Source organism: Taudactylus pleione, unplaced genomic scaffold, assembly GCF_031769625.1.
Source record: "Taudactylus pleione unplaced genomic scaffold, aTauple2 ptg000129l, whole genome shotgun sequence".
In the NCBI taxonomy this organism is placed as follows: domain Eukaryota; kingdom Metazoa; phylum Chordata; class Amphibia; order Anura; family Myobatrachidae; genus Taudactylus; species Taudactylus pleione.
In genome coordinates this window covers 14,273,596-14,291,318 of record NW_028284531.1, presented here as the reverse complement: position 1 = coordinate 14,291,318, position 17,723 = coordinate 14,273,596, and the positions used below count along the sequence as shown (strand labels likewise).

At 43.2% G+C, this 17,723-nt stretch overlaps 1 protein-coding gene across 2 annotated transcripts in view; it reads left to right on the top strand.

Annotated features, from left to right (window-relative positions):
* LOC148523652 (CREB-regulated transcription coactivator 3-like) overlaps positions 1-17,723 on the top strand; it is a 121,669-nt gene that overhangs the window by 17,792 nt on the left and 86,154 nt on the right. For both annotated transcript variants that reach the window (XM_088472860.1, XM_088472859.1), the window contains exon 2: positions 6,685-6,795. In XM_088472860.1, coding sequence (XP_088328986.1) covers positions 6,685-6,795 — 111 coding nt within the window. The remainder of the gene's footprint in view (positions 1-6,684; positions 6,796-17,723) is intronic.

Below are 17,723 nucleotides of genomic sequence, written 5' to 3'. Positions count from 1 at the left end.
AGCTTATGCGAGCGTCCATGATGATGGTCGCGATGGTCAAGACCATCGCGACCATCGGGCTTGCGACGAGACCCTGCAGTAGGGTCTCGCTGCCGCAAGCCCTGGAGTGATTTTGGCTCTATCAGAGCCAAAATCACTCCCACTGACATCACTAGTGTTGTCAGTGGGGCCGGACCCAGACGGTAGGCGTTCCCATGGGAACGCCTCCGTCTGGCAGCCACGCACCCGGCACGCCCACCAAAGGGGGCGTGCTGTCACTCACCATCAACAGCACGCCCCCTTTGGTGCGAGACCCGGAGCGACAGCTTGGCTGTCACTATCGGGGTCTCGCGCATGCGCACGACGGAGCTCCCTCCGTTGTGCGCATGCGCATTTGGGTACCATCGACCCGCTTGCGAGCGTCCTACGCTCGCGAGCGGGTCTGAATGAGACCCTCAGTCAAGGGGGGGGGGGGAGGACCGGATGAGGGCCATACTTTCTCTCCAGATACAGGGGAGAAAGATGTCAGAGTAGGTAAAATGGAAGGGGAGGGATGATCCGGGAAAGGAGGAAGTGTAGTGCTGGGAGACTAGTGGGATATGATGTCATGACGTATGGAGTAAATTTTAGATGTAAAGTAGGTAGCAAAGTCAAGGGCAGAGAGTAGGGACACATGACAGCAGAAGATGGTTGTAGTAGAAGTAGGGACACAGATGACAGCTGGGGTGGTAGTAGGAACACATGACGACTGGGTTGGGGTAGCCGTAGTAGGGAGACCTGACTGCTAAGGAGTGATCATATTACTTAGGCATGTTGACAGCTGAAAGTGGTAATAGAAAAGCTACATGACAGCTGGGTAGGGCTACAAGTATAAGTAGTGACACAGGTGACCATTGGGGGTAGTAGTAATATGATACACGGGATGACAGGGAAGGGTACTGTGAGCAGGGACACACTGTCTAGGACACATCCTCCTCCACCTTATTGACACTGTTTGGGGTACACTGTCTTGCACCACTTGTGGTAGATAAGCTTGGTGCACTTGAGTATATAGATAAACATCTTTTAAGTGAGTGAATGCAAAGTCCCGAGTCTGTTGCAGGATAAACCCACTCCTCACTCAGCTTCTCGTGCATCCTCCGCAGTTTCTCAACTCTCCATCTCAGGCCAAGTTCAGAGTCTGGACATCTCCTCCCCCAGACTCTCAGTAAGATTGCTTTGGTCCTATAGGGCTCCCATAGTAAATGACACGGCCGTGCATAGGCAGTCCTCAACTGTGTCCAGCTTCTACTATAACTAAAAGCTTGAGAAACTCTTTTACATTTTTCAAATTATTATTTTTTTTTATTCAATCTGCTTTGAAATTAAAGCCATACTTATTTTAAGAATTTTTCTCCTTTGCCACTTTTTTTTTTAAAACTACTTGTCCCTGTATTGTTGCATACACACGGTCAGGTTTTCCTTCAGATTTTTACAATAACGATTTAAAAGTTTGTTCAATCCTTCATATCTGAAAGAAAATCTGACATATGTCCCTACAACGATTTACGATGTGCATTCCCGTTTGTCAGATAACGATATCTGACATCTGATATGTTTGCATTCATTTTAACACAGTAAAAAATCGTTCGTAGTTCATGAAATCGTTGGTAAAATTGTTCAATTCGTTCATCGTTCGTCTGACAGATCTGACCGTGTGTATGCACCATATCACATACATCAGCGTAGGAAATTGACAGGAGGTAATTAAGTGATTAAAACTGAGCTTAATTCATATATTTTTGCTTCGCCTATGTTGAAATGCGTCCCTTTTTTAGTTTCTGTTCACACTGCATGAACATATTGCTCCACCATTGGGATTTGCTACCCATAGAAACTGATCAGCTTCTAAATGTTAAAGCACCTTTTATATCCTTTATCAAATAAGAGACGTTTCAAGTATACAGCAAGTAACATTCATAGTCTTGTCTGGCAGAGGGTGGGAGTAAGGGTGGAAAAAGATGATTAGCTTAAACAATATTGAGTTTTAGGTAGTGTTGTGCCATCCAGGATGAGATGGCTGACAGACAGGTGGTGAAACGAGAGAGGTCTGCAAAAGAAAGGTAAATTTGGGTATTGGTGGCACAGAGGTGGTGTGAAGTCCAAAACAATTGATGTTCTTGTTGAGAGAATATGTGTTGAGATGAAAGGAAGGTAGCAGAAGAGAGAAATAAGTTGACCAGGTGGCCAATGTGGGAGCATACTTCAGGTGTGAGTGATCTTGGAGGAGGTCGGAGGGAATGGGGTCAAGCAGGCAGTTGGAAGTTGCATCGGAGGGCATGAACTTCAGCCCCGGAGACTGGGGTGAAGAAGGACAAAGTTGGGAGGGAGAGGTGGAGACTGAAGTGATAAAATGTAATGGTGAATGGACTCTATTTTGGAGGCGAAGTGGGTGGCAAAATCAGGAGCACTGATGGGGGGGGGGGGGAGGGAGGAGTGAGCTGAAGGTTGCTAAAAGGGGTGTCGAGAGTTGTAGGTCTATGAAGAGATGAGGGTTTTGAAGTAGGATTGTTTAGCGAGTGTGAGAGCCAAACTATAGGATAAAATATTTAACCTGACGTTAAGGAAGTCTTAAACAGAGCACAACTTCATTCAGAGGTGCTAAACAGAGGTTAGAGCACTTTTTTGCACAAAATGTGTTAGAGCAAAAGTGCCATGGTTAGTGAAGGGACTGATGGGAACAGTTGGGTCAGTACAGAGGGGATGGTCATAGAAGAAGACGGCATTTCTCTGATTTCTGTGGCGCTCTGTGAGAGGTAAGTATAATCTATAGGTGCAGGGTGTAAGGTGTTGGCCCCCTGCCGTCTTTCAGTTTAACCGCTTTTCATATTCCTATTGCCAGCACCAAGTCGATGAAAAAGCTATCCTATCAGCCAAAGAGCTCAATATTTTAATACAGTGACTAAAAAGCAAGTAGCTGTGCACTGCTGGCAAACCAAGTGTGGTAGATGAGTTTGCTTGGTAGCATTGTGAGGCAGGTGCGGTGTCTGATATAAGGGTGGCAGATGGAGTGTCTGGCAGCAAGGAGGGGCGAGTGTGGCAGGTGTGGTGTCTGTCCACAGGGTGGACGAGTATGGTTGGTAGGGTGTCTGGCAGCAGGGTGGGCGAGTGTTGCAGGTGAGATTTATTGTCGCAGCAAGGTCTAGTGTAGTAGTTGAGTTGTCCTTCAGGGGATGTAGTTATGAGAAGCCGCCAGTCTCATTACCAACACCCGAATCCCGACAAAGGAAGTAAGATAGGCGTCGAAATACCAACCCCTATCTTAATCCTGACACCGGACCGAACTAGGTAAGTCCGGGGCACCCTTAGCGTTAGCCGCGGGGGAAGGGTAAGGTTTAGGCAGCGTAGCGGGGTTAGGTTTAGGGGGGGGAGGTTAGAGTTAGGCACCCCTTGAGGGGGGAGTGGGGGGGTTAGGCACCCCCCTGGGGAGGTTAGGGTTAGGCACCACTAAGGGAGGGTTGGGGGGAAGGGTAGGGATAGGGTACTTACCTGCCCTGTTGGGATCTTCTCCCTTTGGGCTGCTGGCATCGGGATATGGATATATATTCACCCGCCGGGACTTCATACCCATTCCGTCTTTCAGAAGGGTGGGCATGTGTGGCCGCAGGGGGAAGCACTCTGATATACTTCAAAACATCAAGAAGTTTGTAGACATGCTTATGATCTCTCATCATTTTTTATTTATTTAAATACCTAAAGTGATTTTTGGTATTTTAGACTTCTATTTTCTCATAGCTGGCATTCTATTTTTCAACTAGCCACATTGTGGATTGTCTTAGATTGTTATGTAGGATTGAAAGATAGGAGTTGAACACTATTATTGATGCCTTGTTATAGAGATCTAATTACCCAGTATGTAAAATAAATTTATTATGAGAGATTGCAAACATCTTTATAAATCTCTTCATGCTCTGCCGTACCTCCTTATACCATAAAATTTGACAAAAGTCCACATATTCGGCGAAGCAGTTATATTTATACGCGTGAGTGAAGCAGCCATGAGTATAGCATGTGTGTAACTACATATTTTACTTTGAATAAATTCTTATAAGCAGCCGTCACATAAGAAAATGTCAGTGTATGAAGGGTACACCTCCATCTTGTTCTCTGCTGTATAGGAAAGTAGAGAATAGGTCAAAATGGGGTTCTAGGATCCGTCTGGTGGAGCCTGGTGCATGCAGCCAAGTCAGGCTGCAGCATTTATTCCCATGCTTTTTGAGTGTGACACAGTTCTTCCAATTTTTTTGTCACGTGGAGACCAATGCTACATCATTTATTTCATTATTTTTTTTAAACTACATTCGTTATGGTTACTGGTGTGGGGGGAGCCAGTGCCCTCTGAAGACTGGCTCGGCGCACTGGTTAATGCACCAGTGAACATTGGGATAGACATTTTTCTTCAAATTAGCGCATTAATACAGATTTACATTGGGATAGACATTTTTCTTCAAATTAGCGCATTAATACAGATTTAAAATGATCTCTCTGTTGTATGTCATTTCCACTCCAAGGGTGGTATTCAATTGTACCGCCCCCCTACGCGCCCGACAAGAGCTATTCAATTGTTAAACGTGATCAGCTGCCGGCGCACCATTTCAACTCGCTGCCCCAGGGGTGTGAGCTGTAATGGGCGAAAAGTGACCTGTGTGGGCACCCAAACGGCACTTTTCATGATCATGCCCAGCACTTTGGTCGAGGGTAGCCGTTTTATGAGGCTAAACCCGACCACTATGGGCGCGATCAGTGCAAAAATCTGCACCAATTGAATAGCGCCCAGCAATCTCCTGTCACTTTAGATGGGAGATCTGGTGCGCTATAACAATTGAATACCAACCCAAATATCCATGTCCTCCCCTTTTTTTTGTTTTTGTTTTGGGTGAACGGCCTGTGCAGGTCTCGCCTCCTAGAGTAGGAGGCATTGTGTTACGTCACTGGGGCACCAGGAATTTCCTTGGGACCCTGCTGTGCCAGTCTGACACTGACTCTGAGTTATGTTAAATAATAATAACTTTGTAGGGATACTTATTTCCAGTGAGGCATGTGAGATATGCTTAGGTTGGGTCTCCCATATCCAAATTGCTTGGGACCAGGAGTATTTTGGATATCAGAATATTCTGTATTTTGGAATATTTGCATACTATAATGAAATATCTTGGGAATGAGACCCAAATCTAAACACAGTATGCATTTATGTTTTATATGCACATTATACACACAGCCTGAAAATAATTTATACAATATTTGTAATAATTTTGTGCCTTAAACAAAGTTTATGTACATTGAACCATCAGAAAGCAAAGAATCAGTCATTCTAAAAAAAATTAGGTATTTCGGAATATTTGGATATGGGAGACTCAACATGTAGATTGATCTCAATTGCCAGGATGAAGGACAACATAAAGAAAAACATTGATCTTGTATAATAATAATAAAAAAAAATATTTTGTGTCCGAGTATAAAGATGACTTGTTTGTGACTGTGGATTTCTGCCTGTACAGCTGTGGCCAAACGTTTTGAGAATGACACAAGTATTGGTTTTCACAAAGTTTGTCAGATGTTACTATCGTATACTGAAGTATAAGTGTCAAAGGCTTTTATTGACAATTACATTACGTCTATGCAAAGAGTCAATATTTGCAGTGTTGACCCTTCTTTTTCAAGACCTCTGCAATTCGGCCTGGCATGTTGTCAATCAACTTCTGGGCCACATACTGACTGATGGCCGCCCATTCTTGCCTAATCAATGCTGTCAGAATTTGTGGGTATTTGTTTGTCCACCCACCTCTTGTGGATTGACCACAAGTTCTCAATGGGATTAAGGTCTGGGGAGTTTCCTGGCCATGGACTCAATATTTCGATGTTTTATTCCACGAGCCACTTGGAGCACCTTGCCATAAGGCAAAAGTAATCACTATCATGCTGGAAAGGCATTGTTCATCACCAAACGGTGGTTAGATGGTTGAGAGAAGTTGCTCTTGGAGGATGTATTGGTACCATTCTTTATTCATGGCTGTGTTATTAGGCAAAATTGTGAGTGATCCCACTCCCATTGCTGAGAAGCAACCCCACACATGAATGGTCTCAGGATGTCAATTTCTGCTCATACCTCAGGAAGGTGCGAGCAAAAATCTGTTAGTCACAGAATTACAGCACGGGCAATTGAATAACTCCTGGCACTCATCCCGAGAGCTTAAAAAATCGCACTTAATTGAAGTCCCGTCCCCCCAAAGTGTGTTTGAATATTCATTAGGCAATTTTGGGCAGCTATCCTACGTCAATTATGATGAGTTATTCCAGTGACTTGTTGCAGCAAATCCATTTTATTAATGCAATGGGGGAGAGTGATAATGTGGACATGTTGCCCAAAGCAACCAATTAGCTTCTGTCATTTTTCCAGCACAGTCTTTGAAATGACTGTTACATGCTGATTGGTTGTTTTGGGCAACTTCTCCACTTTCACTCTCCAAGGCTTGATACATTGCACCAAAAATCTAAACCAGTGCCACAATCAACAGCAATATCCCTTTCTAGAAGATATTTTCCTACACCATCTTCTGTCCTGTTATTACAGTGCATAGTCCTTTTTTTTTTTTTTTTTTTTTAGTAGCCTGTTTTTGCTGACATTTTATGGGCTTCCACTTAATATCCTGCTTCTTTGCATTTCAGGTTCAGTTCCAAAAGCTGCAACAATTGCGACTTGCACAATCCCGGGCTCAGTACTATGGCGGCTCATTGCCAAACGTAAACCAGATTAGCAGCAGCCCGTCTGATTTCCAGGTAAGACATTCTTGCTGTGTAAAGGACCATCACATCTGTCGATCAGTCATGTTTGTCAGGCAATTACATCATACTTATTGTTTACTGCAAATCAAAGGAATTGGAAATGGATTTATATTATTTGACACTTCAGCATGGTCGTCTTTTTGGATGGGAAACAAAGCGCTAGTATTTCAGATGCCTGTGTGAACAGCCTTTATTAGAGTGTGTCTGCTTTTAATTATTTTTTTTTCGCCTTATGAGAACATTTGTATTTAACTTTTTATTTATTTCTCTCTTGTAATTAAAAATACTATGTATATGGGTGACTTGCAGTGGGATGTTACACACGTGGTGTAGTCCTCTGGTTAGCTGCATGGCTCTGATAAGAGTGTGAAGTGCACAGAACAAGCCGGCTTTTGTGTTTGCTCCATAAAAATGGTAAATTTCTTTGACACACTGGATGTTATGAAAGAAATCCTCTGTCTGGTCAGAGCACATTTCTGAAAGTGTAAACCGCTTAAAAAACCTATACCAGTGCTGCTTTCAGGCTGAGAGCACATGCTTAATAAACATACATTCACTTCAATATCATTCACCATTTTTTCTGTTCATTTATACTGAATCTTCAAAGGATATTTGCTACTGCCTCACAGATATTTCTTGATAAAGGTTTATAGACGTATATGTGTTAAAACCAATCTGTGACAGGAAATGGCTGTATAATGTTGTTAGTAAATGGAATTCTCGGACTGGAGCATAAAATGAAGAATGCAATGGTACAGGCCCACTGAATGGGGGCAGTGCAATGCTATAGGGGTGTGGCTGGCCCCTTGGAGGACAGGAGACTGCCCTGGTGTGTGTGCGTGTGTGTTGGAACTTCTTACTGCAGCTTGCTTTTGAATATTATTATTAAACTAAAGTTATCTTTTTGTAGGCACCAGTAGTTGGCATACGTCTATATTATAGTCTGTACTTGTTATACTGCTCTGCAACAACGAATACAACAAGCTGAATAAAGAGAGGAATGGGAGACATTCTGAGTGTAAAGTATTTGTATGACATGCTATAAAAGAAACCTGTGAATAGCAAATTAGAAAGAACTCAATGCAATTCTCCTGCACACCCCCTACTTTCATGCTACCCTAACTAAGACATTTCCTAATAGTCTCTACTTACTCCATTGCTTTTCAATGTACAGGCAACAGTCAAAGTAATATTGAAGCTAATTGCACATCTCAGTGGACAGTGGTTATGGGACTCCTATTAGAGAATACAGCATGAGTAGTGTAGTCAGGTGTTAAAAGAACTGAGCTCAGCCGAGCAACAAACTTGTAGTTTAGGGGAAATCTCCTTTATCTTCATCTTGAGGGTGTTGGAGAAGGAGCTTCTCTGACTGGCTGGCTGGGAGGGAAGGAGAGGGCTTGTTGCCCCAGTACTAAATGTGAACTGCTGGATCCGGCATACGTACGACACTGGTGGCAGATTATAAACTCATCCGCCGCCCACCATTAAAAAGAATATTGGCATTATGTGGTAGATTACAATTGTAGTGCTAATTTTGCCTAGTCATCCTGTTACCACGGTATGCAGTCAGGAAGCCGGAGGACCTAATTCCGACAGCTGCCTTCCCGACTGCTTAATCCCGGCGAGGGTTAAATGACAGGCGTCTAAATCGAAGGGACGCCGAGCGCGGATAGCCGCGGGTGGGGGGGGGGGATTAGGTTTAGGGTTCCCGGGGGGGATTTAGGGTTAGGCACCCGCCCGGGAGGTTAGGTTTAGGCTAGGGGATGGAAGGGTTAGGGTTAGGCACCCTTTGGAGAACTTAGGTTTAGGCGGCGGGGAAGGGGGAGTTAGGTTTAGGCACTTAAATGGGGGTTTAGAGTTAGGCACTGGGGGGGGGGGTTAGGGTTAGGCACCCCTAAGGGAGGGGTAGGGGGTAGAATTAGGTTAGTCAATACTTACCTTAGGACGATCAGGATTTCCTCTTCTGCCAGGATGTCGCTGTCGGGATTCCAAACAGCGGCATTGGTCCGGCGTTAAATCATACAGATTCCATTACCACACACACACCTGGCTTTGAGCGGTGGTACCCTGGGCCATACCCACCCCCCTTTATAAGGATGGGATTCAGTTTTTCTGCACCCTATTAAGAAGAGGGGTTAATTGACTGAAGCTACATCTACAACTGTAGCTTATATGTGTAGCTATGCATAACTGTGTGGCCATCCATGGACTTTAAGTTTTCTTAATTTTTCTAAGTGACCTATTGAGCACATGTCTTTCTATTCTCTGCCTTCTGTAGTGCTAAACTAAATCCCTAATATTTTATATTTAGTTTTTGTGTGCTACTCCCTTGGGGTTTTACAGTTTTTATTATGTACTGCTGCCTGTGACAGTATTGGACACTCTGCCACCTTTGCGTTTGCCTTTTTTGCATACAGATGCAGCTCCTGGAACACAGATTACTATTGGCCAAACTTCTTTTCATTGGCATTTGATTAATCCATACAGATGTTAATCGGGTGTGGGTATTCTTTTGTGCCTCAAGCCTAGCATTGTCCATCTGGAACACTCTGTGTTATGGGCATTTAATATGATTTGATTACTTTTTTAGAAACATTTCATAATTTCCCAAATTGCCCACATGGGTTAATCAGCTGACAGTATATTGTTTATTACATAAATGTGTACATAACCAGGTGTGATTAGGAGACACAGGAAATTAATTCTTGCCTATGACTTGATAATTGGACACTAGTGATGTCTTGCCTGCTTCCCAGGACCTTTGCATCTGGAAAAATATGTATAAAAAGTCTTGGATAGCATGTTTAACATCTTTGTGAAACCGTGCAGCTGAAAAAACTGGAAACAGTATCAACGTCATCTGTTCTACTTATTAAGGAAGCTGTACTGCTATATACATTGAAGTGCCAAAAGTGATGGGATAGCAGTATGTAAATATAATGGTAGGTGATGTCTTGGAAATGCCCCTGCATTAGTTGTAATCTGACGTCTCGTGAGAGTTTGATCACCGGCTAGGCTGCACATGGCAAGGCAGTGTGAATTATCGGAGTTCGAGTGGGGCAGGATAGTGGGTACCGTATAGATGGGACATTCCATTTCCAAAGTTGTGCGGACATTCAACATTCCTTGATTACGGTGTCGCGTATGTACCAGGCATACCTCATGGAAGGCATTAACACCGACCTTGGACAGTGTCGTGGCTGACCACGGGTGCTTAATGATTGTGACCAGCGGCGTCTGGCCAGAATTGTCTGTGGAAACAGATAAGCGACACTGGCTCAATCACAACCACATTCAATGCATATCCAGCAGGTCAGTGCAGCATTCTTTTGCGTCAATTGGATATGGGAGCAAAAAAACTCAATAGGTCTACACCAGAAGCTTCAATGGGATATGGGAGTGGAAGACCAACCAGAGTGCCCCTGTTAACACTAAAACACTGGACACTGCACCTCACCTGGACTCGTGACATTGCTAATTGGACCTTGGAGGACTAACGTGGTGTGGTCTAATGAGTTGCAGTTCCAGTTGTTTCAGGCTGATGGTTGGGTTCAGGTGTGGCGTAGACCCTGTGAGGCCATGGACCCCATTGTCAACAAGGTACTGTGCAGGCTGGTGGTGGTTTTAAAATTATGTGGGGTGTGTTCACTTGGCATGGGTTGGGTCCGCTCGTCCACCTGAACACATCATTGGAAGGTAACTGCATTGCTTTGCTTGACCATTTGAAGCCCTTCGTGGACTGTATGTACACCCAGTATGAATTTTCCAGCAGGGCAAAGCAACGTGTCATTGGTCCCAGGTTGTCCAGAATTGTTTGGAAGAGCATTCTGGAGAGCTCCGGCGAATGGTGTGGCCACCACGTTCACCCAACATGACTTTTGGCGCTTCAGTGTAAGTAGCTTTTTGAGATTATCCCAATGTAAATTCATGGTATCCGGGCGGTAAGTCTGCAGTAAAAAGGTAGACACTCAATAGGTTTACATGAGCAGGTCGGCAGCTCGACAGGTAATTGGTTGACTTTGAATTAGGTTTACAGGGATAAAATGTCGACAATCAAATGGTCGATACAAAAAAAAGCAGACTTTTTTTCATAATGGTTAGGCTAAAATAAGTTTTTTAAAAGGTGGACCTATTTTGTGTCAACCATTTGAATGTTGACCTTTTAACCTTGTCGACCTTTTGTCCCTTTCGATCTAATGACCCTGTCGACCTTTTGGTCTAGACCTATTGCCTGTCTGCCTTTTTACTGTAGGCTTACAATCCACATCTATTTTGTCATCAATCAACTTTCACAGTCACATTTACAGCCATAGGGAGTGATTAAAATCTGGACTGGCACCTAGCACAACGGCTTTCCTCACAGGTGCTCAGGAAAACTTGAAAAGTCACTGCCATTATTATGTAATGGGCAAATAGTTTCTATCGCTTGATGTTCGTCGGCACATTGTCCCTAATTGATTCTGCCACGTCGTGTCAACCAATGAAGCTGTGTTTGTCTCATCAGTTGAAACCCTCTAGCATCTATAAAACAGCAAATCTATCCCATGCCAGTGTCAGGACATTAATTGGTTGTTTTACTGTGACTGCTGCTGTGTGTGAGGGATTCTGATTCCTGAGTGGGACCAAAAACCATTGCGCAGCTTGCAGGAAATACTAGCTGTGTAGATGGGACACAGTGGAGTGCTTGATTAAATATTTGTGATTTAACTCCCAAGAAATATGGTTATAACCATCCTTCAAATTTGAAATGTCTGTATACTGTAAACATGGGCAAGTATTGCATTACTTGCAGTTCCCTAGTGATATTGTATTATTATTCATATATTTGCCAAATACTAGCTACACAGCTGTTGATAAACATAGGAGTCGTGGTTCATGGTCGAATGTGTTTCTTGAAAACAAATTGTACATGCTAATATCTTCCGCAATAATGTCACTAAAATAAATTGAGTCTGATACAGAGAATATGGAGAGTTCCCAGCGGAAGATAATGTGGCCACAAAGGTTTATATTTTCAGTTGCTTTTGTTGAGTAACAATGCCCAAATATTAGTTGATTTTTGTAGGTTGCATTTTGCAATGTTTGTTTCTGTTCATAACAGATTTACATTATCGGTGTGTAATGTACCCAACTCATGGGTAGTTAGTTTAAATTGAATGTGGTTTGGAAGGCTAGACTGCACTTGTTTTGTGCCTTTCAGTAACCTGTCCTGCATCTTAGACCCGTATTCAATTTGAGGCAAAAAGCGGAATCCGCGGAAAAGTTTCGCCGATGACGTCATTTCGCCAGGCGGAAAAGTATCGCCGTATTCAATTCTAGGCGGAAAGTCAATGCAATGTAATAGGCGGAAAAGTTTCGCCTATGAATAGCAGGCGGAAAAAAGTGCAGGATTGGGGTTTTGGGGTGCAACATTGCGGGAACCCCTGTGCGGCCTTCAGACAGTCCCCCAAACGTAAACTGTGTAAATTTAAAATAAAAAAAAAACACTTAAGAACACCCCAAAAATATCACTTTAAATTTAGGGGCGAAAAAAAAAAATGTTGGAGGGCAAAGTTAAAAACTAGCGAACTTGTCTCTGGGGGGGTCCCCAAGTATGCCCCATGTGTTTTTTTTTCATTGCAGGGGCTTGCGGCAGGTGGATTTTTCACAATTTTTTCAACTTAACTTTAGCAACTTTAAAATATGCTGTCCCCCATTTTCAAGTACCCCAAATTTGCTGGGATAAGTTATTTTCTGCAAAAAAAAATCTCCTGAATGTTATTCTGCACCATGTATACAAAAAAAGCTGTTTAGCAGCTATTGAGCCCGTTTAAAAACACCAAATATCTTCAGCAAGCCAAAACGGGGGTGACCATAGCTAACCCCCATATCAGAGCATCATTTGTCAGGCTGATTTCCCCAAATCTGACAGTACTTTCCGCCTGTTCAAGTTTCGCCAGAACCCGTTTTCGCATACTTTCAAATTGAATACAAGGATAAGCTGGCACACGCGCGATACTTTTCCGCCTGCAAAACACCCGATGTAGGCGAAAAGTCCGGGATACGGAAAAGTATTGAGAGTCCGCTAAAATTAAATACGGCTCTTAGTGGGAAACACAGGGCTAGTTGGAAATGTATATTTTTGTGGGGTAGAATTGAGTGATGGTCATTTTGTTCTGAAGGTGGAAGATTGTGTGCGATTATGTCACTACCCCATCTTCCCATCTCTCTCAGATGAGGGGAATTGCTACGAGTAGTTCTTATATTAGAAGACTTTACGGAGGTGGCCCAGCTTTATGAGAGCGCTCCTGTTAATGGTCTAGCAGTGACTGCCCAGCTGTAGCCAAGTTTTTTTCTGTCTATGGCAGGGGTGAGGAACCTTTTTTCTGCGGAGGGCCATTTTGATATATATAACATTATTCGTGGGCCCAGTGCAGGCCACGGCCCTCCATGTGACATCACACGGGGGTAGGGCCACAATCGCCGGTAATTACAGCAATGCCTGGAGCATCCTGAGGATGCTTCGGGGAGCTGTAAGGGCAGCGGTGTGTCCATCTAAGGATGCTCCAGGCAGCACTGCTGTATAGATTCTGGCTGCAGGATGCCATTCTAGGCACCATTCTAGCCAGATAAGGCTAGCAGAAAAAAAGCTTTGAGGGCCAGACCAAATGATTCTGGGTGCTTTATATGGCCCCCGGGCCTGAGGTTCCCCCTCCCTGGTCTATGGAGACGACATACTTCGGGTTTGAACTAGAGTAAATATAGCGAATTAGAAGTATAGAGAGGTCTTGGGTGGTTTTCAGAAAATTTTGCTACCGCCTCATTCAGAAAGAGTGCAGTAGGGAAGGGGTAAGTATCGTTTTGTGTAGTACTCCAGTGAGTCTTTCTTCTTAAAGGAGTATGGGAAAAGATAAACACAGATTTTTGTAATAGAATATTATGTAAATGTCAAGATCCTATTTGTTGTCTTTCGGTAATATTGCCATATAGCTCAGCATAACAATTAAGCTGTTACAGATTTAATGACAAATAAGGTTCTCCTGGCTGAACAACTTTCTAGGATGCTGAAGTTCTCTGTTTACATTATATCTGGTGTAAATATGCCTTGCCCCTAAGCTTATGTTTTGTTCATAAGGGAACATATCCACTGACATTTTGTTTTGCGTAATAAAGCTAGAAGTGCAAACACAATGCTTTTGATATGGAGAATACTTGTGGTTGGTATATGCTGGATGTTTTAAAAACCACAACACAGAGGCATAGAATATAATGGGTTTTATTTTTGCTTGTATTGTATTAATAATGCAAATCGGGCACAGCATTTAAAAACTGTCAGGTAAAGGCCCTATATGTCTCCAGCCTCACTTTAAATTGCAAATACTGCTTCAAAAGTACCTGCAGTTACTTTTCAGCTACCATTTTGCTCTTGTATACATAAAATAATATAAGGGATCTGTAATCTTTTAAAGAATGTTTTTTGGACACTTGTTAAGATGCTATGGGGTCAATCCAATTGGGTGCAAGTTGCGAGTTTTGTTTGAATGCACGCACTTGGAAATTCTCCAATTCATTTAATAATACCTGTTCGTGGTACTTGCAGCTGGGGTTTGCAAATTGTTTGCCAAATGCGATGAGAGTGAAGTGCATGAAAAAGTGAGGTGCATACTGGACCCCAAAAAAGTGACAATTTTGTTTGCAGAATCACACACAAGGCTGTTAGTGGGCATAAGTAAAGTACTGGAGCATTGTCAATGGTATTAAATGGCTGATTTGTGTATTATTTAAAAATAAAGCGGAAAAAAAAAGATAAAAAGCAGACTTTTTTTTCTTTTACTTTCATATGAAAAAGGAAAAATGCAAAAAAAGTAGGAAAAAATATGCTATAGGGGTACTTTTGAGGTGACTAAAAAGGTAAAAAACCCCAAACAATTAAAAATAAATAATTAAATATGAGATGCATAAAGCAACAAAAAAAAGTAGATTTTTAGGCCATTTTAGTTAAAGCTATAAAAATTTACATGTAATGAACTAATTAAGCTAATTGAAAACTTCCAATTACCTAAGTAGTCGTAAGGGGGTGGGGGTGTCCAAAGGATTCTGCACAGTCCTGACATTTTAACTTTAAAATAAACATTTACCCTACCATCTCTCACCCCCAGGCTGGTGCAAGCGGAAAAATGCGAGTTTCTAATTGGATTGCAAAATGAATTTGCTGAGAAATGACAACTCGCACCTAATTGGATTGACCCCAAAAAGACTTTGTACTTTATGATGTACCTCATGTATGCATCTCCCCGTTTTGATAGCATCAGCCTTTACATTCTGCCCTGAATTTGCTGAGACCCTTACAAAATCGGATTTTATCTGCATGTCTCCTGTGACCTATAAGGTGAATTTGATTGCTGTATTACACTCTTACATTTATTCCATTAGGACGGTCTTCTGTTGACTGAGGCCCTGATTCAGAGCCGGACGCTCTGACAGAGCGCTCACTCTGAATCATGGCCGTCCCTCTGTTTTGTTTTTTTTTGAGCGGCCTCCTTGCCGCTCGCATAGCTGTGGGTGACCACCCACAGCTATAGCGAGCGGCCAAAAAGATGGTTGCAATGGTCAAGACCATCGGGCTTGCGACGAGACCCTTGTGGTAGGGTCTCATCTGCCGCAAGCCCTGGAGTGCTTTCGGCTCTATCAGAGCCGAGAGCACTCCCACTGACATCACTTGTGATGTCAATGGGGCCAGCCCCAGACGGTAGGCGTTCCCACGCCCTCGGCACGCCCACCAAAGGGGGCGTGCTGTCACTCACCATCGAGAGCGCGCCCCCTTTGTAGCGAGACCTGGAGCGACGGCTTGGCCGTCGCTATCCGGGCCTCGCGCATGCGCACGACGGAGCCGGCTCCCTCGTGCGCATGCGCACGACGGAGCCGGCTCCCTCGTGCGCATGCGCACTGGGCCAACATCGACCCGCTTGCGATCGGGTCTGAATCAGGCCCTGAGTTTGCTCTAGAGTACTCTGATTTTCTTGGAATTAGGAGTCTGGCCTTAATTGCACTTGTCCTGAACTTTTGCTGTAAAAGTTTTTTGCTTTTTTTTGTCAAACAAATGAGTATTTTCATAAACCTCTCAGCATTTACCAACTATTCCAACATTGGGTGCAAGAAATGTGGCTTTGTTCCAAATAGTATCTCACAGTATTTATCAGGGGTTTAATTAACAAAGCAGTTTACCTGGTGGTTAAAGTGACTATTAATGGAGGAAGAGGCTCCATTATCAGATAAAAAGAACGATATATCGTTCATTATATCTGCTAATGGATAGGCCCTGATGACAGATGCGCACTCCCACGGCAAATAAATCGCATCTATCCTCTCTCCAGCATGTTGGTAAATTAACGCATATAGCTGTACGACATTAGCAATATCGTGCAGTTTATACGCTGTGAACGACGAAAGATATTAGCAGCAGCTACAGAGCGGTGCAGAGAAATAAATCCACTCCTCTGAATGATGTCATGCGATATCATTCATCGTTTGCCAAAATCTGTCATGTACATGACAGATGTCGTTCAGCACAGCCACTGGAATTTTCAAGGGATATCTTTGTCTTTCATCACTCAGAAATACATCTGCTAATGGATAGGCCCCTTTACAGTTACATTTGCTTAAGCACAAGGTACACCCCTAAAAACCTTGCGAAGATATACACTGTTCATAAATGGCATTCTCTTCTCTTAAGCTGGCCATACATGCTACAATTATCGGGGCGATCCGTCTGATATCGGCGGATCGCCCCGATCATTGTAGCGTGTGGGGGGGGGCGACCGAGGGTTAAATATTGCTCAGTCGGGCATGCCGGATTGTCCAGCATGTCCGTCCGATGCGATATTTACCGGTTAACTGTCGGCCGCATCGGGCAGTGTATGCCCAGCTGCGGCCGACAGACAGACATTTCCTGTGTTCCTTCCTACGGAAGGAACAGGGAAATGTCTCCTCCCCCGGGGGCGGAGCGCAGATGTCGGGCTGATACACTGTGAGAGAGATCTCAGTGTATGCCGGCGACATCTGCGGCTGGCAGGCTGCCAGATAAAATGTCTGTCGGTCTGACAGACATTTTATCTGGCAGTGTATGCCCAGTATAAGAGAGTCAGTAACATGCACAAACAAGCGAATTGAATCAGTCAACTCTTTAACAGTTTCAGCAGTCTCCTTTTAAAGTTTGTTATAATTATGGAAAACGCATCTATACATGGTTTTAGGTTTGCTGTGATATAGGACATCTTACCACATGTAAACCCAGAGCGGGAAGGAGACCTATGCATTTTGGTCATTATATCCAGAGGTAGGGCAGAAAAGTAGGCAAGTCTGTCTTATGTAAATTTTCAAGGGGACGAATGAATTGTTATATCATGCCCGATCTTCCATCTAAAGTGAATTGCTCAGTCGGGCGCCCATTAGTGTCAGTCGTGGGTGAAAACAATTGAATCTTCCCCCTATGAGCAACATTTATGAAAACTGGTTCATCCTGTTAGAATAAAAATGTAACCAATCAGATGTTAGCTTTTTATTATTTAAACTGTACTGCTAACGTGCCACAATTTTTTTTTTAGATTTTCATAAATTTATATATATTTTGCTTTTATAAGCTTTATTTTATTGTTCAGAAACGGAACCAACTAGTTGCAATAGCCCCATTCCCACCAGCATTTGTGCTTTGAGTTGGGGGCTTTTATGTTGTGGCTTTTTTTTTTTGTGTTGCACTCTGCTCCAGTTACTTGCGTTCATCGTAAGTGAACACATTTGAGTCAATAGAGTACAGCTCCATATATTTGAATTGTGAATTGGTATTAGTTAGTTATTGCTCCATTTTTAATATAATATCAACATTGGTTTGAATGTTCGCTTGAGTGTATACTTCAATTGTACTGGTTTCCAGTGGTAGTTTTGAC